Below are 23,457 nucleotides of genomic sequence, written 5' to 3' on the forward strand. Positions count from 1 at the left end.
ATTTTTTTTTTATCTTTTATATTTTTTTCAACATATCATTTAATTTATATACATATATAGATGTGAATGAGTTCTCTTAGCTCTATCACTAATGTCTGAATTATATGACAGAATATAATATTACACAATAAGATAAAATTTAAAAATTCGGCACTGGCAGCTTGTTAACCGTCTGTAATAAATTTATAAAATATAATAATAATAATTATGGGTGTCCTTACTAGGTCCAGTATTAACTGGATTCAATAGGTATAAAATTAATTGTCATAGTATTTTCCCCAACTGCTTTCCAATTTAATTCGTGGCATAGAATTCCAAAAACTAAGTCCATTATTTATATTTTTTATTTTTTACAGTTGATTTAAAAAATAGTTATGAGGTAAATGGACTTTGTTCTAAAAGGAGTAAAAGCAATTTTAGATCTCTAATCCTCAACGATTTCTTTGAAATATTTAAATTTCATAAATACTGATTGTTCGTTTGGGTCATGAGTTATTTCTTGATAACTTTAAAATCCTGTCGATGAAAGCTACTCGTTGTAGTAACAATGAATTATGCATTTATATTCCTTCTTCATTCCGAGTGGACGAAAAAACTAAAAGAGAAACAAGAACTAGAATCGGTGGTGTCGCATCCTGCATCCTGATGACCAAGGACCCTTACAGATCCTCAGGATGTGTTCCAAGGATATTTAGAAGATTTTGAACTGTATAGAACTCGATCATTCCTAGTTCTCTAGAACAATATATACATGGAACCTTTTGATTTAGAACGCATTATTATTGTTTTATACAGAGAAATGCCAAGGGCGAACATTTTCTGATTCGGCTAGACTAATAATTATCTCAGCGTTCCGAGGACAGAACTCTCCTATCTCAATATCTTGACATTAAATCAAAACAGATCCTAACTTGTGGAAGTAATGAATTGTTTATACGATGAGGTTTTCGAGGAATAAGGAAAAATTGTTCTCTGTACTCAGTATAACATTATTTAATGACATAATTTCCGTGATGCCATAAAAGAGATGATTCTTCAGGAGTGGTTAATTTCGGAATTGGAACTCCATTTTGGGCGAAGATCTACACTTTGTAATGTAAAAATTTATTATTTATTAATGTAAAAAAAAAATACAATTTGTAGCAGATTGTAATATTTAATATTAAAAAAAAAGAAAGATAAAATTACTCCAATAGTCGCCCCTGCTTGTAGCGCGTAAGTAGTCGCACGCACTCTATGAGATGCCTCTTGTATTTGGTATAACTACCAGCTTATTGTAACTACAATTAACGATATATATAACTACTAGCTACATAAAACTCATTAGAGTGATTTAAATATTATAGGAATTATTCAAATTTATTGAAATATAAAATTGTTTATTTATATATTTTTTTTTTGAAGTTGGGGTATTCAAAATCTAATAGGATATCGCTAAAAAGAATAAATTATTATGAAGAGATTCGATAATAACAGACTTCATGACAGAAAAATATAAGATCATAAAAATGTAGACTAATCGTACACAAGTCATCTCTCAGAGGGAGAATTATGTCAATTTAAATTTTCAAATAGGATGGAATTGAAAAATAAAATAAAGATTTAGAAGTTGGGAAGGTTTTCAATAATCAGTTACCTCACAGCAAAGGCTGAAATCGTAACTGCATCGATAGCATTTTACAAAGGGTAATAAAACGCAATATTTATAGACTTTTACGTAAACGTTTCTATGATAAGATAGTTATTCTCTATTGAAGATACAAGTTGCTATTAAATTATTTATGAATTTTATTTGTAATGATGGTCATTATTTTTTAAATACGATAATGTGAATAAAGAAAAAAAAATAGTATTCATGAAATTGAGTCCAAAACGTGAAAGCCATTTTAAGCAAAAAAAAAAAAATATAAGAAGATGGTCAGGGTTGCGGTCAAAAAAATATGAACAAATAATTTAAAACTATTTTAATATCCTACGTTTCGCCCAAAAGGGCTTCATCAGGGCTTTTTAAAGCGAACGGTTGAGCCAAAACATTAAAATAGTTTCAAACTATTTGTTCTTCTTTTTTTGACCGCAACCCTGACCATCGTCTTATATTTAAATCTTTAAGGTCAACTATATAGTTTATACATATATAAAAAAAAAAATACTCACGAATTGCTCGATTACAAATGATTTTCTTCCTTTAATTTAATTTATTTATAAATCTATGCTTTATGTCTCATCTCTTGTTTTCTCTCCTTTTAATTGAAAGAGTTCGGGAAATCCCCAATTTTGAAGACAATAGGAATTGTGTGAAATATGCTCTTTGTTTTTCTACAAAGCTATTTATTGTGTTACATTTTATAAAACCACAACCATTCAACATATATTTAACTAATGAAATATAATCGAATAAACTAATTAAATAAAGTTTCGAAACAATTGGTTTGCCATATTGCTTCATGTCATTCAATTATACATAACAGAGAAATTAATTAACTTTTCAAAAACAATTATATTTTCCTTTGATGACCTAAAGTAACTCAACATGATTCGAAACGTCACAGCAACCCACTTAAATGTGCACTTTTTAAATAAATCAAAAATTATGAATAAATAAATAAGTAAATGATTATAAAATAATATTATAGTTATTCGAAAGAGAACAAAGCGGTGATGTAAAAGAAAGAAAAGAAGGAGATAATAGAGTGTGGGTGTGAAACAATACGAACAATTTAATGCCCTTCAGCGGTCGACACGTGTTAACCTAATTCCACCTTCACAGTCACTGTAATATGCATTGTCTATATCTCCCAGTCAATATAATTTATATCTCATAAAGTTATAACATAAATAATAACTTTAAAAAACGAACCCAAAATAAGCGAAATTTATATTAAACAAATACAAATTTGAATTTAGTATAATTTTCATAAGTTTCAAAAACAGTTACTTTGAGTTCCAAAACAGCTTTTTAATTTCCGGTCCTCATTGATCTGATTTTGCCTCAGTACTTAAATAATTATTAATAGTTTTCTCTAGCTCAAATATGTATATAAAAATGTATATTTTATTACATAGGCAGGGAAAAGCTCAGGAGTAAGGCACTGTGCCACACCAAGGGTTCGAATCCTGCAGCAGATAATTATTTTCTGCTTCACTGTAGCTCTGAATCAGCCTTGTGGTTTCGATAGCCTTCCAGATTCCACCCAACCTCATAAAGTGGATACTATTAATTGAATAAAAGTCTAGCGGTCGAGTGATTCTGAAAAAATCACCTCCTTGTAAAATCGTTGGTCTAGGTCTTCCTTGCAAAGTACTTCATCATGACTCTTCCTGGGCCGTTGCATTACAGATTGATCAAATCTTTTTTACCTCTTCTAGCCCCACCCGTTACAAAGCTCCTGGACCCAATAGTCAAAATAATACTTTTCACATTATATTTTTCGAAAAGGAACTTAAAATTGACGTTGAGAATGCACATCAACTACTTATTTTATAACTAATTTACATAGATCATTAAATCTATAGATTAAACTACACATTGTCCTACATTAAGCCGCTGAGCTTGACAAAGAGGAAATATTTTCTCTATTCTACTGTATTCCTTTTTTCTTCCTACGAACCTTGAAGTTTTCCTAAAAAGGAAAATTCCTCCACAAAATGAAGGAGTTTTTCCAAAGCATTTTTGTGCACTGAAGCATGCTTTCGAATTTTGGTACTCGAAGTAGTTCATTGCGATTCGATTTAATAACTTGTGTAATAAATATAACAAGAAGCTTGTATAATAATACCATAATAGATAACTGACAAAGTACTGAAAAATGTGACAGAGCATGTTTACACAGTTCGATTTGGTGAAGGAATGAAATAACGGATGAGTAATTACAAAAACAACCATTGCCACCAATGACAAATAACAAATATAAAATAGGAAATATGAAAGTTTATTAGTTATATGTAAGGTTGAAGTTATCAAGATATACAATATGTTGCGACAGCTCACTGTCAAGGAATCCACACATGACAGTTAGTTATCAAATATTCGAAGTTCTGCCAAATATCTAGCAAATCCTGATAGTAAGACAGTACTACCAGAACTAATATGGTGGGTGCGACAGTTGTGAAAGGAATTTTAGATTGAATTGGAGTCCTTTAAATTTAAAAGTTGATTAATAGAATTTATCTCGTTATCATGTCAGTGACAGTTTTATCTCAGGCTGCCAGTCGACATCAACTCACCGATATTTCTCCATTAAGGCGAAAAAATTCGAGATGGACGCGAAGATAGCCCGCATGCGAACATCGCGGCCTGCTATCTTTCACTCTTGGACAAACATTAAAAACAAAACTGCGTAATAAATAACAGCCATTATCTAATTTGTCAACGTTACGACACATCATTAAATCGGCGGTGTTTTCTTTATGCTTATGCTAACTTCTCCGGAGCACGCCATGAGACTGACTTGCGATGCCACTAGGTTTAATGTCGTAGAGATGTGCTCGACGATAAGAATTTGCTAACGTTTTCTTTTGCTATGTCAACTTTGTCGTCAGTAGAGCAAACATTGTAAACCCGAAGGAACGAGGCGGCTTCGACCTTGAATTAGGATTTTAACTGCAATATTATTTTTGCGATAACGTTCTTCGAAAATATATTTAACTACAAGAATTAAGAAACAAGTATGAGTGATCTCACAAATAAATAAATGGTTTTAAAAATATTCAAAATTTGAGGTGCCATTGTTTCTAAAGTACATGTATTTACTTTCCATAAAAAAAACTTTTTTTTGGACAAACAAATTATTTAAAAAATATATAAATAAATAAAAAGTATTTATTGTCATAGTCCATAAATGAATTTTATGAATTAGATAATATATTTAAAAACAAACAACGAATCGGTCAACTAATAAGTTTGTGAAACTCAGTCCAAACTTTGCTTCTAACAGTTCTGTCATTATGGTTCTGTACACCACTCTCACTTCAACTGTTATACCATATATTACTAGTAAAATATTATACATATTTTATTATCGATTACTATTTCCGTTTTTATCAGTTGTCGAAACAGCAAAACGAACTTAATTATATATATCCATAGATTATTTGTAACTGGTCCGAGTACGTGAAGTATCGTAAAAATTATATAAAAACTAAAATATTGGGAAGTGGCAGTAAAAATGGCTGACATGACTTCATAATATCATTACACAAATATAATGGTTCATGTTTCACTGATTCACTAAAAAGAGCTAACCTAAAGCTGTAACTTCACGTACTTAACAAAGTGGAGAGAATAAATTAATGTCTTAAAATATTTTTCAGTGTTCCTTTAATCGTGTAGTTTTAGGCATTTCCTTTTAATCTGCTGGATGTGTTATATGTTAAACCTTATACTTTTTAATATTGAAGATAACAAAGAAGCCTTATTTTGGAAAAAAATATGAATAATTTTAAATGTAATTAAAGAACAGTAATATTCGATTTAGATTTTCCATACTACGAACGATTCCCATTCCATTTTAAATTCATCGAACATGGACGATTCTATAAATCTCAAGGACTCCAATCGGATTCTTTTTTATTCTTTGACTGGTGGAGAAGCGAAGAGGGAGCACATACCATTGGTGACTTGACGAGTCATCGCCCTCCTCTTGCCCAATCAGAACCAGACCTCAATCACTTAATGCCTAAGAGAACAATAGCTGTGACCAATCATAATGAAGGTTAGCCTAAGAGCTCCTCCGGTCTCCGTCTACACGTGTTAAGCCTCATGTACGTTTCGAAACAGACTGCTAACTATTGCATTAAGGATAATCTAGCTCCTTGCCGGGTGATCTATAGTAGAAAAGGTGGCGTCAACGTTCGCGAATGAACCAGTCGGAATATAATTGAAGGCTTTGGGGCACGAAAGATACTTGGTCTGCATTTATCATAATAATTACATTTATTTATATACAAATACGACAAGCATCGAAAAAATATGACAAATACTACAAAAATAATGAATTTATTCATCTACTGGAGGTCGACTCAAAACAACAATTCTTATTTAAAAAAAAATAAAACATAAGACAGGGTATTATAAAGTTAAATTTATATATATATAGCCCAAATTACTGAACTTAAAATGAGTTAAATACCAGACACTGTACAATTGAATCAGCATATACCTAATTTTTATTAAAGGAAGTATTCAACTAAAAAAAAAATAATAAAAATATCTAAAAATTAATTATAAAAGTGTATTATAATAGAAATGACATAATGAAATAATAGAAAGTGTATTATAAAAGTATACTATAATAGTGTATATATTGATTTTTGACCTCATTTTTATTTATTTTATATATAAATATTTCTTTGTAATTCTACATTTTCCCCGAAACCATTATTAATTATATTATTACATGCAACATTATTTCATTAAATAAATTGTAATTACCGGATAAATTTGTAAATATGTTGTGTTGTCATAGTCTATGGAAGGATGTTTACAACTTTTAAAGTTGCAAAAAAAAACATAGACTGTAAAGTTTCTATTTTTACTTAATTACAAAACACTCAGATAATAGAAACATTTATGAGTTCTTCAGTGATACTTCAAAAGTTCAAAAAAATCATTAGCTTCAAGTAAGTCTAAAAAGATACATTTATCAAGCAGCAACTCGTCATTTTCTAAAAAATTATTTACAAATGCTTCAACTCATAAGCTGTTGAATGAAGTTCGTTTGATTTAATTGATGATTTTTTTTTCTGTAATATTTATTATTTTATTTTATTTTGCAATACGGTAGAATTAGCGACTAATGCTTTAGGATCAACTGACCCAGTGACAATTAACCGGAACACCTGGATGGCTGATACGGCAGATACGAGCCAAAATCGATAGTGAAAAACAAAGAAGGGATCGATATGATCGCAGCTGCTCCAAAATGGCGCAAACTGGAGCAGTATCGTCCCTCAAGCGGTCTTTTCTTAGATCTCGAAACTATTACATTCTATTTATAAAGATGGTGGCAGCGCAAATGCCAAATAGATCCAAACAAATTTCAGTTTACAAATAAAAGTCGTTCATCACGCTCCTGAGTCATGTCTTTTCTATTTCTATCCTCTTTGGCTAAATCCGTCCTCTGGGTCGGTCGAAATAATCCAGCTAAAACCCTAAAGGTGCTTCAAAACATTTGCCATTCTATGGCAAATTCCCACATGGGTAAGCGTATGGATGAGTTATTTGGATGGACTGGTACAAGTTGGCCTAAATACTTGGTCGGTATGCTAAGTGTCGCTTTGTGAGCACTGATCAAGGAGTGTTTGCTTTCTGCTTAATGAGCGTTGTTTAAGTGTATTCTTCAACAGAGAAATGTTACAGCTCTCTGTGCCTTAATACTATATATTAAAGAATTATTTCAACTTTCAATTTAATAATTATCTCTAATAAAAATTCTTTATATTTAAATTATATCGATAGGGAATAAATAAGTTATTTTAAATCTTGGCAACTAACATTTTTATTTCATATAGGGAAAATGTATATAAATATTTTATGTCTGTAATTAATTTTAAAAAATTCTAGAATGGAAGTTGAATTTAAAGGTTTTTAGTACCATCGCATTTTTTTATTGTTTACATCTTCTTTGAGATGCACTTTATGTATCATTTTAGCTTTTTTTTTTTTAAAATGATGAAATATACGAGACAGGTCCGACGTCCATGAGGAACATACAAACCAGTGAACACCATAAGTTGTAACTTTCTTTTTTCAATAAGCATTTGTAAGTATTTGCGATTAGCGACAAGTGGCAAATATGTGGATTCGGCTCAATACTCAAGGCAAGAGTCTGTCCTCATCCCGGGATAAGCAGGTCTTCAAGATTTAACTTTATAAGGAGGATCATTCCTTTCTCGAAACTCCATCTTGAACTGGATGTAAGGTTACACAAGTGCTAAATAAATTGAAACAAAGCTAAAGTTCAAAGCCAAAAGATTGGCAAAGATAGGTTGCCTTTCCTCTGACCCACTCACCTCGCCCGTTGCGAGATCCAGTTTGATGTCCTCGAAATTCTTTGCCATCTGTGGCAGCTTCTCTTCCAGTTCTTTGCAATTAACTTCAAACCTTCGAATCTTTTCACCTCTAAGGTGTAGTTTAACGATAGGTCGGCCACCACTGAATGATATAAAATAATCCATATTATCAATACAGGCGTTAAAGCTTAGGTCACGAATAATGAATAAAATTTAAAAAAGAATCACGTATTTTTAAGGGTAATAATATAAAGTTAAATCTTGATATATTATAGATACATATGTCAAACACTTCCATATTCCATAGATATCTATTTTCTTCGGATTGTTGGTCCTTTAAATTTCCAAGTTGAAATAGTTTCGGCTAATCCTTTGTAAAAACTACAAATTCATTTCTTTTTTTGTAGATATGTTTGGATTTTACACAATTAGTAATGTGTCAGGTACCTGAAAATATCGATTTTTCATCAAAATTAATTTTTCCAAACCCGGTAAATTACAATTATTTAATTTATTTTCAAACGAATCATAGCCATAACGCCAACAATTATTTTATTATATAATGTAAAAGTCAAGGAAGACTTGATTAGTAATTATTATATTTAATGTCGTCTATCCATGTTGATAAAATGGTATAGGGAAACGTTTTTTTTTTAATTTTATATATTTTTTGTAGATAATAATGAACTAATATTTTTTTCTTTTTTTTTTGTATTGAAAATATATTTTGCTCGACCAAAGGAGGTAAGAATCACCGCCAGATTTTTTACCAATTAAGAGCACTCACTTAATGAGGCTGGATGGACCGCGTAGGTCTCCTGAAACCACAGAATTGACTCACGGGCTACAGTAGCAGAATATTATGAGTCACAGCACGGTGGTAGTAGCACAGTGCCGAACACTGAACTATCCCCTCAATTATTTATTTTCAAGCTCCCTGCTAATTATATATTTTATATATCCGTATAACCCATATAATTTTTGGAAACGAAGCTATGTTAAACAACGAGTCAAGCATGAATCAATTTTTAATTAATTCTTGAATATAACCATTATTTAAGACGAAATAAAAATATCTTTTTTTCAATGATATGTCTAATTTATACATTTTTTTTAACTCAAAATTAAAAAGACACATTTTTCCGAAGTCTATGTATCAACCTGTATTACAACCCTTCATCATGGCTTGTGTCTGAAGTGACAGATGACAAGAAATCTTTTTATTCACTTCAATAGGGTCCGCTGATATTTTGATATGAAATCCTTTTTCCTTTTGAAGTTATTTTTATTTGATGTTATAGGAAGGTCCTTAATTTTATAAAAATATATTTGTATTCTTATTACTATTGAAAATAATACTATAGAAATGAAAAAGAAAATATATATATATATATATATAATGAAAACTCGTCGATATGTATCCATCATGTTTAACAATTGCAAATACTCTAAAAAGTCAGTATGTATTGGTCTTTGATGAGCAGATGGTGATCCATAAGAAACAGGATGATATAGTAAAACTGACAAGCAATGAGCTAGAGAAGAAGACAGAAGATATATACGAAGGTGGCCGAAAGTATCCCAAGCACTGGTCAAACCGGTTGGCTGGGCTGCTCTATATGATCCCACTCTCTTTGGCTACCTTCCCTCTAGTCTTATTATTTATGTATTTATATTATTTCAAATACCATCACATAATAAATGAAATATTATACGATAGCCACTATCTGGATGTAGATCTGATTACTTTGTCATGGACTCTGAAATGATCCTTAAAACAAGTCACACATTATATGGTTTTATTAGGTAAATAATATACTATCAAGCTTAATAATTTCTTGTGTTACTGGTATTTTAATTTTATGAGAGCGGCTTGGGTCAGTGGTGAGGTAGTGTGCTACTAATTCCAAGGACTCGGGTTTGAATCCGGCAATTGATAATTATTTATTCTGTTACTGTAGTCGTGAATCAACCCTGGGGTTCAGCCCTATAAAGTGGGTTACTTTAATTAGGGAAAATCTGGCAGTCGACATGATTTTGACCAAGCCACCTCCTCGCACAACCATTGGTCTAGTAACACTACATTCCAACAAATAACAGTACCTCTAACCCTTCATGGGTTTTAGCAGTACAATTTTATTTTATATTGATTTCAGAGATCATTCGACCACTCATAGAAAAATATCAACGGTGTTTTTAAAAACATTTCTTAAAACATATATTCGTCCGGTAAATTAATGCACAGCCATTGATGAAATGCCGGTTTTATTTGCACAATAAAATTTAATTTCATAAATAATTAATATTTCTTAAGGGGATGATATTGTTCGAAACATGTTCCTCTATGAAGAGGAATGTTGCAAAAGTCAAAAAAGCTTCAAACAACAAACAGATAAGTTATCTGCACATATTTCTTTTTCGTTATCCACATTACAATTAAAATTTCAATAAATATCTGAACACCTAAGCCTATATACTTTGAACAAAATTCTTCTTAAAATGTTTTTGGTGACGTTATACCGTTTTGTGACAATGTAATAGAAACTAAAATCAGTTCATTATTGGAATTATCTCTATTTGTTAAACATTATAATTTAATTTATTTATAATCAAAAGAACAAGAGTAAATTATTTTCGGTAATATACAAATGACGAATTATCGTCATTGGGCTATTAGTATTTGTTTGCTAAAAGATGAATTTACGTCATGCTGATGAATGTGTCTATAAACTTATTCGGAGAAGGGTCGTCATAAGCCAAGAGCTATACGCCCTTTAGAGATGACAATTTATTTTCTCAATACCCTTTACATATCAACAGCATAAAAGTTAAAAATATTATTTTATTTACTATGTCAAAATTAACAAACATAAAAAAAATATTATCATTTACAAGAGATAAATTTCTTGTTCATTTTTGGTTGATGCAAAATCACTTCTTCAAAGTCTATTTATATACATTCAGTGATAAACTTCCCAACCTCGAAGAAATAACATCTCTCAGTTCATCCTTAATTCGTACTGATGTACAGCTCACAGGAGCACGATGGGTCAAGGGTGAAGAAGATACTGAATCAGAAACAAAATACAAAACGTTAATTTAACTTTAATATACTCTTTTAATAATTTAAGCTTAAGATTTATTTATTCTGAAGACATCTTTATAAAAAAAATTAATAATTTAGATTGGGATTTCACTAGGTAATTAAGTGGACATTTTAGTTAAATGAAATTTATTAGTACTAAGGTTTCCACCAATTAATTTATTTTCATTATTTATTTTTTTTATATTAGGCCATTCTTGCCCATAACTTATATTTATGACACATTTTTTAACTGATTCCACATCTTGGCCTTCCTCCATTAATTATAAACTGTTGCCATAAATGTATAAAAAATAAAAAATAAATAAAAAAAAATTACTTTCTATGAACACCTTATAACTTCATTCGAATATTTAAATAAGTATTCTAATTCTGAAATCATTTATAATTTTAAAATAGTTATATTAGTTTTGTTTATGAACGACTGATCGTTCTAAAATCGTATAGTAGACTAAAATAGGTTGCAGACAGTAATATCCCCCCAAAACCCAACAGCGGGACCACGGCGTCACTGTTTCCATGACAACCGACCTTATCTCCCTTATCAATGGAGCCTGTGCTTCATTAAATGGAAATTTTTCGGTCAATACAAGTCCCTTAATAAACTGTCTCAGGGCCCCCGTCAAGTCAAATTGCATTCCTACTCTTCTAGTCATCTTCAGTAATTGCTATCTTGTTGTCTCTATTAATCTTATATAGGTATATTTATGTACAATTTTACATATAATTGTGAATTGTAATTTATTTCTATATCATTACTTAGAATTGATAGAAATAAATTAATTATTTCACTTTATGTTAATTATCTATGACCAATGCCATACACAAAAATAACCCCAAATGAATAAGTTATGTTTTTATTTTATTTTTAAAGTCGATTGAACATATCCTATTAATAAGTTAATAATACAACGTGAGATGATTCTACTGCCCCATGTACGAATAAGAAAACAAATACCTAATAAAAATAAATAACCAATTATTCTACAATATTGATTATAGTTGAAACCTTAAAAAAATACTAAGTATATGTATTTTTAACTATAAAAAAATAAATAAATTAAAGAGGTACAATTAATTTGAATTATAAATTATAATAGATAAGTTGTTTTTCTTTCTTTTACCGAAATAAGGCTCCTGCCTAGACCATGGTTCTTGCTACTCGTCCTCAAATCTTTTGTACGCCAATTTTTGCACGAGGGGGGCTTATCATCGCACAGTTTAAAAAATCTAGATTATAATTAAGAAACTATTTGAGTACCCTTTTTTGACTATCTTCTATAATTCTTCATTAGTACTATATATTGTATTGTATAAATAATAATTATTTATGACGATTGCATATCGCTGGCACAAACCAAAAGTGGCGAATTTGCAAATTGTGCTGTCGTGGATTTTGTTACATTTAAACGTAGTTTTCTACTCTATTCGTGATGCCAAAAAGACCTAACTGAACATGATATCATTTAATTAAAGGAATAAACAGATCAATAGGATTGTACCGAATTCAGAAATTAGAAAACTGCCTTATATCGGTAACCATGTTTTTATGGATCGAAAACTTTTTGATACACCACTATGGTATCGCATCGATGACAATATATGAATAATAATAATACCGCATTATAACTATAACTATGAATTATATATAATAATTATGATATTTATTATCGATACTGAGTTATGACAAAAGTAGGCTTAGGACGAAACACGTAACTTGTGCTTGTTGAATCGATCTGTTTTAACTACTAGATAACTTCTGACTGATTTGCTCTCTTGATTTTCGATATCGATACTGGAACCCCGACTTCTTGCAGGGGACGAGATCACGTTTGAGAGTCACGTGAGACAGCTAGGGGTCACGTGATGCAATCGATATGCCACCTAAGGGGGAGGAGGAGGGCACGCAGAGCCAATGTGTCCAAATCTGTTTGTGGGTGCGAGCAATTGAGCGCATTACACAGAGTGGTCGCGGCCACTACAATGGTGTAAATTATGACATTAGCTGTCGTGATAGTACTATAGTTAGGTTTAATTAGATAGCGGTTTTACTAACAGACATATGCACATCTGCTACTGCTAACTGCACATGTAGACATTTTGACGAAGTTTATAACCCCAACATTACATATAATTTGTATGGTGGCAGTAGTTGGTTCACTTGAGGATCAGTTTGAATCATTCATTCGCATAGTTGAACTAATAGCAAGCTTAGATTCACGATCAGTGTGTAAACAACCACTGTAATACTTTCTCACTGTTGCAAGATAGATAGTCTCGTGGAAACGGGCTTTAAGTCATCATTAAGGCTAGATTTGAAAAAAAAGAAGGTTTGTTAAAGTGGTAAAAGAAAACATTTTAAATAATATAATTCAAAAACTAATAGAAAATTACATTAGCTTATTTGTAAGATAGTGAAAATCCTCAACGAAACTCAATTAAAAATCATCAAAATCGGTCCAAGTATTGCACTTAGAAATATGTTTATTTTATAAAGATACATCTGCTGTAACATTATAACAGCCCTTCAATAAATGATTAAATTTTCTATAAACATTAACAAGGATCAGATTTCATCCCTGCATAACACAAATACCATCCGTCTGGACTAAAGTTGAAAAGTACATGCTTCTCACACGGACATCAATAAGTGGTCTGCTCGCGTGTCGGACTCATGTATGCCCCAGACGGAAAACTATAAATATTGTGTACTCTAAAATACTTCGAGAAAAAAAAAATTAAAACACTATCACTTTCTTTTATTGTATTATAAGGAAACTAGGAGTCGATATAAAATATGTTACCGTGTACCTTGGTTAGCTATGTGATGGACAACAATCGGTTTATTATAATTATAACTTTTATTACTGAATATAATTTTTTTATTACATAAGTGAGTTAAACTTTCAGGGATCAGAAAATATGTTCTACTTATAAATATATGTATAATTTATAATATAATTCTTTAAAAACTCTATGTAATAGGGTCTACTTTATTGATTTTACGACAAATTATGATTTACAAAGATAAAGCTCTATTTACTCAGTTAAATAAGATATGTTACAAAACGGTTGGAATATAGTTGGCCACAAAGATATAGATTACAGAATCTGTTTTGTAGTGATAGTGATGTAAAGAACCACAAAGCAATCAATCAAGACAATACCAGTTTGACGTTTACGACAGTATCGAAATATTTCACAATTTTCCTCATGCCAATTACCTTAACTGAAATTTACCTGTTGTTCAATTTCATATCATCCCGAGATAGATTGCTTTTTATTACCTTTTATCTTTTTCTTTTGTAGAAATAAACCAATGTACGTCATATAAACGTAATCTTCGAGGTATTTAAGGAACGAAACAACCTATAGGAAACTTTGTAAATCTCGTTATATTCCGCCATCACCCAGATATACTTCGTTAATTTTTCACTGAGTCTCATTTATTACCAAAATTGAACTTACTAAAACTTTAATCGATACGTTTTATAACACAGAACAGTACAAATTCCCTAATAATTTTAATGTATTTTTTATTTTAAAAAATCAAAATTATTATTATGTATTTTGAATTTGTCTCCTCCTCAAGGTCCCATCCTCTACACCGTCTATACAGCTGACATTCCAACCAATCCTAACACTATCCTAACCACGTATGCCGATGACACATGTGTGCTCGCTGTTAATAATAACCCATTAATCGTATCCCAAAATCTCCAATCCCCTATCACAGCCCTCTAAGAATGGTGTCGTAATTGGAGGATTAAGATAAATTCAAACAAATCCCATCAAATCACCTTAACCCTTCGTCGTAAACCTACTGACTGCCCTACAGTTTCATTTAATGATGTTGCTCTTACCCCTGTCGAATAGATCCGATTTTGACTATTACTGCACTTACTAGACAAATGGTCTAAACTTCCAACACATTACAAAAGACTGATCTACATGACTGTAATAAGGCCAATCTAGACATATGGAGTTGAGCTTTGGGACTCCACTAAACCTTCGAATTCCTCTCGTATTCAATGCTTACAATCCAAAATCCTTCGTAAAATCATCAATGCTTCTTACTTTGTCACAAATAAAATTATACATAAAGACCTTAATGTTCTCTATGTAACCGATCTAGCCCGAACCAGATATCACTCCTTCCATTTTAAACTATCTAACAACTCAAACCCCCTAGTTTCTAATATTCCATCCTCTTCCATTCCTGACAATTCTCCGAGGCGCCTGAAAAGAAGATGGCCACGAGATCAGCTAATGTAAAATGTCATTAGAGTGCTATCAAAGGGTAGTTTCTCTACATGCCTGTAACACTCCAACTTAACTTAGATCAGATTTACTAAATGTATTATAATGTACGGTTGTAAATAGCAATAAGTAAATATTTAAAAAAAAAAAAGGATTTGTCTGCAATAGTGCAAAATATGTTTTCCAACAGATTTGGATTGGCAAAGAAGTAAACTCTAGTTCCATTTTGGAGTGCTATGGACTGTACAATTCCGTTATAGACATTTGATATTGGTTCCGTGATACAAGAACCTTGCGGTTTATAAGAGACCTAGGAACGGTCTAAGTTTTTTTGCATTCTTCGATCTTGCCATGTTTTTATTCTAGTTTTAGCTTCCTTAACGAATTTTACATATGTTAGATATTTTACAAATATCAAATTTCATAACAGGTTTTTTTACCATAATTTTTTTTTTTTGTCAATCATTTTCTTATATTTGGTTTACCAGATAAAAACCAGGAAATTCAAGGAGCCCATTCCTCTCAATTGGAATAAAAATGTCGCAATCAACCATCATCCAAATTTTGACTGTCTCTTGGACAAATATATTTAAATATTCTTTTCTCCGCTTATCCAATGTCAATACAATCTTTTTTTCATAAAATCTTATTATACCATTGGAAAAAGTGGTAACCTTACCATCAGAAATTGTTTCACATAAACATTATACATAAAAATAAACCGAAACATCGATGTTCACAATTTGCATACACAAAATTATCCAGTAAAAAACTATATAAGATTTTACTACACCCCGTAATTCCTTATTTAATAATGCTCTTAAGGAATTATAGGAATTTCTTTAGTTATTGTAAAATTCTCGTTTATTGAAGCGGCCTCAACGGTTGACGATTACTTCGTGGTGGACCCACGGTCCCACTGTATATGAATAGTAGATATCATGTGTTGAGTTTGGTTGAATTTCTTGGGCATAACACTTTTCTAGAAGAGTTAATCTTCAAGGATAACTCGTATATTGTTTATAATCAGATTAAGTTAAAGATTATTTTTGTTTGAGATAACAGGGCTCTCCTTAAAGAAAAAAAAAGTCAATGATTAAAAAAAAAAAGAAGTTTAATTTTGTAATGAATCGGATAATTGTTATTGGGATCCTGTAATTTAGATATAACTTCGAACATAGTTTTGGTCTGGTACAGCTTTTATATGAATTTTGATATATATAAAAGTGCGAATCAAACCAGGTCGATGTACATATATTAATATTTTTTCATTATAAATTTATATTTATAAGCTAAATATAGTGAAATCCAAACCTCTCTAAGATAGATATATAGATACATAGATAGATATATAGATATCGAAACACTTGAGCGCCGTTCCTCGAAGCTGTTTTCACAGGGGAAAGGTGAAACGAGCAGATGTTATCGACGACAACCAATGTGCCCTGGATTCTTCTGGTTCTTATGTAAGTTGGATAATGCAAATAGCTTTTTAAGATAGTTTCTCACAGGTTTTGAAAACATGAACATAACATTAGCTTCTAAAGTTTCGATCAGGGTTGGGAAATTTAATTGGATGATATAGTTCGGCTTTTGGAGTCTTGAGTTCAGAACAATATATAATTACATATAATAATATGTAAATAAATTATACGGTTCTAGAACAATGTAACAAATTGCAGTTTCCATAAAAGCTTAGATTCAGATTTCACTAGATTATCTTAGAAATACCTTTGCAGCTATAATTTTAAATTTTCATTATCTTTTAATGTATCTTCTTAATGTAGTCAAACTTAAAAATAAAAATCGTTATGAGTTATAATACATATCTATGTTTCCAAGTAAAGGGGGAAAAATAAGCAGACAGTTTAATTAAAAAGAAGGAATTTTATCAAGATAAATATTTCAAATTAAAATGATTAGTCTCTTAAATCGAAATTGTATAACTAATAAATATGTTTATTTCTTTAAAAAAACGATAAATAATACTTATTAAAATCTGTAATAAATATATTAAAGTTTAAAGTTTTTGGGGATCCCCGAAAACTCATAGCCTCTTGGAATGTATTTTAATTCTCCCACATAGTCCAAGACCCCAAGAGGAGAATAAAGCCAGTTATTTCGCTCTATTGGTTTATTAATTTAATGAAAGCTATAAATAGTTACTATTCACAATTGATAAGTCTGTGATTATAGTTAAACAATCTATATCTTCAAAACTACCAAATGATACATAAAACATCGCATAAAGAAGAATAAATTTGCTAAATGATGAGCCTTTAAAGAGTTATTTACGTTCAATAGTTCTCAAGTTATAATTTTTTTAAAAAGCAATATTTAATAAAAAATTTACTAAAAAATCATAAGACAATTGTCTGACTACTGAATTTTTAGTATATTTTATATCTATTTTTTTATTTGAACAACTAGATAAATCATTTTATTTTAGCAAAAATGAAAACTACTACTCCTACATGGATAAGTGTCTTAAACTATTTTATATTACATTAATATAGCTTTAATTTGAGTGCTGGCAGCAACAATCTTCCCCTCCCCTAATAGAACAGGGACCTATAAGATCTACTCTGTGTGAAAGAATTAAATTGTTATTTGGTAACGTAAATCCAAGATAAATTAATGACTGTTCTCAAGTTCGAGCCACCGAATAAAAAACGGATTATTTTTCAATGGGTTTAATTCAAATAAAAATGTTGAATATGTTATAAAATGATGAAATGATGATGAATATGATGATAATATATAGAATAGTGAGAGATGGGACAGTGGAGTCTAATGATGCAGCTTAAATGCAGTAGAACAATCGCTGCAGAGAGAGCCAAGTGTCAAGAGCCGCTTTCTAATTCTTAAATATGGTATTAATCATAAATGCATCCTTGCACTCGCACATATTATTGTTTTTCGGTTGGCACTAGAGACCATAAAGCGGGATGTGGTCTTCCAAAATATATTTTGTTTGTTGGTTCAAAGATAGGATAACCTAACGTTACTAATATGCTGCAGCGGCATTTTCCCTTAGATCCAGTGTTCATCACTTCCCTATGGTTCAAGAAAAGTGAAAATCGGTCAAGATCCATGAATTATGGCAGTTTAAAGCCAGGAGGTGTACCATGAGCAATATTTTGTTTCCTAAAATAGTCCTGCTGTAGACAACGCCGATTAAGATACGCGAGGTAGGGCCATCTCAATTATGTCCTGTCGCAGGAAGAGGCTTCTAGAAGGTTGATGAACCTCAAAAATCCAGAAGGAAGGGAAAACAGTCTGGTTTTGTAAGTTTTGTAAAGATTGGTAACATTAAATTATCTACTTAACTAATTAAGTATCCTGATGTGTATTACTTTTACAAGAGCCTTCCGAATCTACGAGTACATATAAAATTATATACATATAAAATTATATACATATAAAATTTCGATTTTATATAGAACATTTGTACTCATCAAACTATATCTAACACTTTTATTAAATGTGCGAAAAAATTACCTCTTCGCACATTATAATTATTGAATGCTTATTATAGTTTTTTTTATAATTAAATTAAAAAACGTTAATAACCTAAGAGGCGTTCTTTCTTTAACCTAAATACTACCATATTTCGTATCCGCTATGATCAGTGAGAATTTTAATAGTTTTGTATATTATTACTTTGAAGTCACAGAAAAGCAATGAGTAATTGAACATAAAAACATTACTTGAATTCATTTCTTTTTAAGTTCAATAGATATTCTTCAAACGTCACAATGTATTCTCTCTGATATCTGCACTCCCAAAAGCATTGTCAATAATAAATTAACAAAAATTATAAATTCATATTTTTTCATATTTCTATTTTTACATTAAAATAGTTATTTTTCTAGAAATCAATAACAATTTGAACCTTTTTTTTTCTCCTTACGTTGTCTGAAGAGAGAATTTAATGTTTGAACTTCGACGTTCCAAAACAGTATTTAACGACACTAACAAATAGCAAGGTCGCATGATTGTACATCTCCATTAACATATTGGATGTGAACAATTCTTCAATGTTCGGGAGGGATAGAGGAGATATGTTCGGGCGCCAAAGGTCGCAGCAATTTAGGCGCTCCTGAAGACGGGGCAATATTTCAAAAGAACAACCTTTTGCCTTAAATGGAGGTCTGGAATCACAATACAGCTTGTAGAATTACTATTGTCTGGAGGCGATGCTTGCTCATCTATTTCTAATGTAGCTTAATGGAGGACATCATTCTGACAGGTATTTGATAGGTCCTCACGAAAGGTTCTTAAAAAGGATTGTAGTTGATAAAAAAACAAAAAATAATCTTTTTAAGAAATATTCTCCATTATCCTTCGGCATATATTTATCTCTGTAGTTGGCAGAGAAACATATTTTTTCATTTTGTGTTATGACGCAAATTTCGGTACTAAGATGCAATCTAAAGGCACCGAGTAAACAAAATTGTATTAGAATAGGCTTAGTAAAAGAAGGCATTGCTTATTTTGATGCTGAAGGAAGTATATCATCGGTAAAAAACGAAAGTGGCGTTTCTGCAAATTTTACAGATTTCTAAATCTTGGATTTTGTTGCATTGAATCGTGTTTCCTATTATATTACTGATACAAAAATGACTCCTCAGAATATCTGACACTTATTAAATATACTAAATGAGCAATTGATTTATGATTTATGATCGAAATTTTAAATTAACTGCTACTTTCTAGAAGCAACCATAATTCAAGGGCAATATTGTCAGAAATTTGCATATAAGCCTCTTAGAAACAAATTCGTGGCTCGTGGCACCAATACTCTGGTAGATCACATAACCTCAATAGAATTTTTTATAATATTCAAACACTGTTGTAGTACCTGGGACCTACATCTTTTACTAATTAACAAATTGTATAATTTGAATTGAACTAGAATATAATTTTTAATTAAGTAAAATCATAACTGAAAAATGATTTTAAGATGTAGTTTTGATAAGATTTAATAATTTTACTATTAGTAAAACTACTATTATTATTAGTATATTGATCAGGGTCTAAAATCCTAGATCGTGCTTATTACATAATTATGTAGTAGATTTAAATTGATGACGAAATATTAATCGTAAATTACTATTAGAATTAATAAACTCCTGCTTATTCGTACTATTCCATATTACAAATAATTTGCTGAAATGTTCTAGTCTTGAGAAATACGACTAAATCGATTGCTTTCAGTTTACTAGCACCTTCAGACATCTCTCACTAACAATAAAAGAGTGTTAGAGATCATAAAACTTTAAGTTATGATATATAAAGACATCGGTAATTAATCAGCTTATTGCTTAAGCGGTAATTGAGACTCTTTCGACTGCCGAATCGACGAATATTTCTATTATTGGGTTATATACAATAATTTACTTATTGACCTTAAACGAAATGAGCTAAAGATTAGGTTATATAAAATATAAAAATTTCTAAAAACCTATTTTTCATACATTGAAATTGTAACTGTAAAAAAAATACAATAATAAATTTGATAAAAGGTAATCTTGAGAAGAAACCACCCAACTTTGCACCACAACCACTAACAATGCTTTAAATTAAAAGATCCCGGGGCCATCTTCTTTTCAAACGCCTCAGAAGATTATCAAGGCTTGTTAAGGATGTGAGATTAAGAACTAATGGGTCTGAGTGGGAAAGAATTTTAGAATAAAATGAGTAATATCTATATCTATTCCAAATCTGCTACAATTGGATGTTGAGGTCTTTATGGATGAGTTTATTTGTGAAGTAATAAAGAGCATGAAAGATTATACCGAGTATTTTGGGTTGTAAGGGGTAGATACGGGAGGAATTCGGTGGATTGGTAGACCCCCAAAGCTCGATTCTGTATACGCAAATTGGTCTGATTTACATGGCGTATAAGAGTTATTTATAATAAAAGGGAAGTTAAGAGCGTTTATCAAGTAGGTGTTGTAGTAATCGAAATTCAGGCCAGTATGGGGATTCCAAATTATTCTCTTGTCAAGATGGAGTTCAAATTCTCGAAAAATGCGAATCTGTTCAATAGCCTTTAGTGAGATATTAAAAAAAGATATAATATGGTAGGAGAGTAGAGGTTTAAAGGTGATCTGATGGAATTTAGCGAGCTAGTTATAAAATTCATGAAGGCAAACTTGATAATAGCTAATTTCATAAAAGCTAAAACGAAAATAAATACCTAAACAAATGAACTAAATTATTTTTTTCAGGTAAATACTACCGATATACAGTTAATGCCTAATTTTTAATAAACGTCCTTCCATTTCAGTAATAAAATACAATGCAAAAAGATGACAAATACATTACATATTAAACCAAAATTTAACTAAATATGCATATAAAATTTCGCTTGCAAAAGTAAACAAAATAAAAATAATAATAAAACACAGACAGTAAATATTTAGGAACTGACGAGATCTCATATTTCTATAAATAAAACAGCTTTGAAGAGAGAAAAAATAAAAAATGTTCGTAGGCGTTTGTATATAAGGACCTGTTGCTTCATTCATTAACTTCCTCTCCTGTCAGTTTTATATTTTCATTCTACATTTTAATATCGACACAAAAAATTGAATAAAACTAATAAACCAATTTTATTTATTTGCTCAAGATAATAAATAAAATTATTTTGGCAATATTGATATAACCACTCAAACACTTGTCATAAATTAAAATCATAGGATTAGAAGGATTTTTAGTTATCAAATACTAATCTTAACTTGAAAACAAATATGAGGAAAGCTGTAAATGAGCCTTGTTAGCGCATTATGTAAATAGACTCTGGTGATGAGGAAAAGTGGCTCTCTTTTACTGATCCACGAAATCAATCAATGCCAAAATGTGAATTAAATTCTCATGCAACTAGTCGAAAATATTATGTAAATATATTTGTTAGCAGATTAGCAACGCTAAGCTGCTAATTTTATAAGCATAAAATATATTGATTTACAACTGTAAAATACGATCTATATCTATAACGAAATTTCCTTGTTTTAGTCAATTTTACAGAAAATAGCATAAATGATAATATGAGGAAAACGTATATAAAATGAAATATAATAAAAAAATAATTTTTATTATGCGTATTATATTATGCAATAAAGATAGCAATGGTACTGAATAATAGTAGGTTGGTATTAAACATAAAGCAGTACATTGATTATTGATTATTAACTAGCTGAAGAAATAAGTTTGATGTTTGCTGGACCGGAAGATCATGAAGTGGGAATCAAGAATATAAGCAGTTTTGGTTTTCAGGAATTGGAACCGAACGATATCAAAGAATCAGTTACAATGATATCTAAAAACAAATACAAGTAGGTGCATCAAAGTGACCGGGTACGAGATGAATCTATTGAAAGAATGGCTTAGATACCTGTGAGATTTGATAAATGTTAAGGAGGTAGTTTAACCATGGTTAATGGTAATAACGGAAAATTACGATCATACGATAAAAACTAACTGTATGGTAAACAACAAATATTAGGATCGAATGATTGCAGGCGAGATGAAATAACTTTGGAAGAAGGAGTATAAGGTGCCAGGACAAGTAAAACCAAAATGACGGCCCTCATGATGAACTTTAGGAGTATGCAAGAGGACTGGCTACCTTCTTGCGGACTTGCTGAATTAACCTCAACGTAATCCTGAGGTGAAACACTCGTTTCATTAGTTTGGCAAATGTGTAGACGCTCTTAAGGTTGAAATCGTTAAGATAATGCTTGAAAGAAAGGAGCCCTATGTTAGAGTAGAAGGTTTTGCGGTTGTCAGATGAGTGAAACTGGATATCTGGGTTTTGCTTGTTTTTGTACTGACCTTACCTTACTGAATGGTCACTATAATATTACTGTTATTGTTGTCCTTATAATGACCTTTCTTTATTATTTACTGACTGGTCGTTTACTATGTTATTACTGTTATTATTATTGTTGTTGTTGTTGTTGTTGTACTGACCTGGCCATACTGACTGCTCATGTCGTGGCGGTCCTGGAGGGCGACGACGCTGGCAGTGGCGGTGGCGGTGGCGGTAGCGGCGGCGACCATGGCCGCTGCGGAGA

At 30.9% G+C, this 23,457-nt stretch overlaps 1 protein-coding gene across 1 annotated transcript in view; it reads right to left on the minus strand.

Moving 5' to 3' along the window:
- Positions 1-23,451, minus strand: part of tna (tonalli) — a 50,823-nt gene extending 27,372 nt beyond the window's left edge. Inside the window, exon 1 of the mRNA XM_014434452.3 lies at positions 23,354-23,451. Within this exon, the coding sequence (XP_014289938.1) occupies positions 23,354-23,443 (90 nt within the window). The 5' untranslated portion in view covers positions 23,444-23,451. The remainder of the gene's footprint in view (positions 1-23,353) is intronic.
- Positions 23,452-23,457: the final 6 nt, after the last annotated feature.

The sequence above is a fragment of the Halyomorpha halys genome, unplaced genomic scaffold (genome assembly GCF_000696795.3).
Source record: "Halyomorpha halys isolate HHAL.00 unplaced genomic scaffold, Hhal_1.1 Scaffold1373.1, whole genome shotgun sequence".
NCBI lineage: Eukaryota > Metazoa > Arthropoda > Insecta > Hemiptera > Pentatomidae > Halyomorpha > Halyomorpha halys.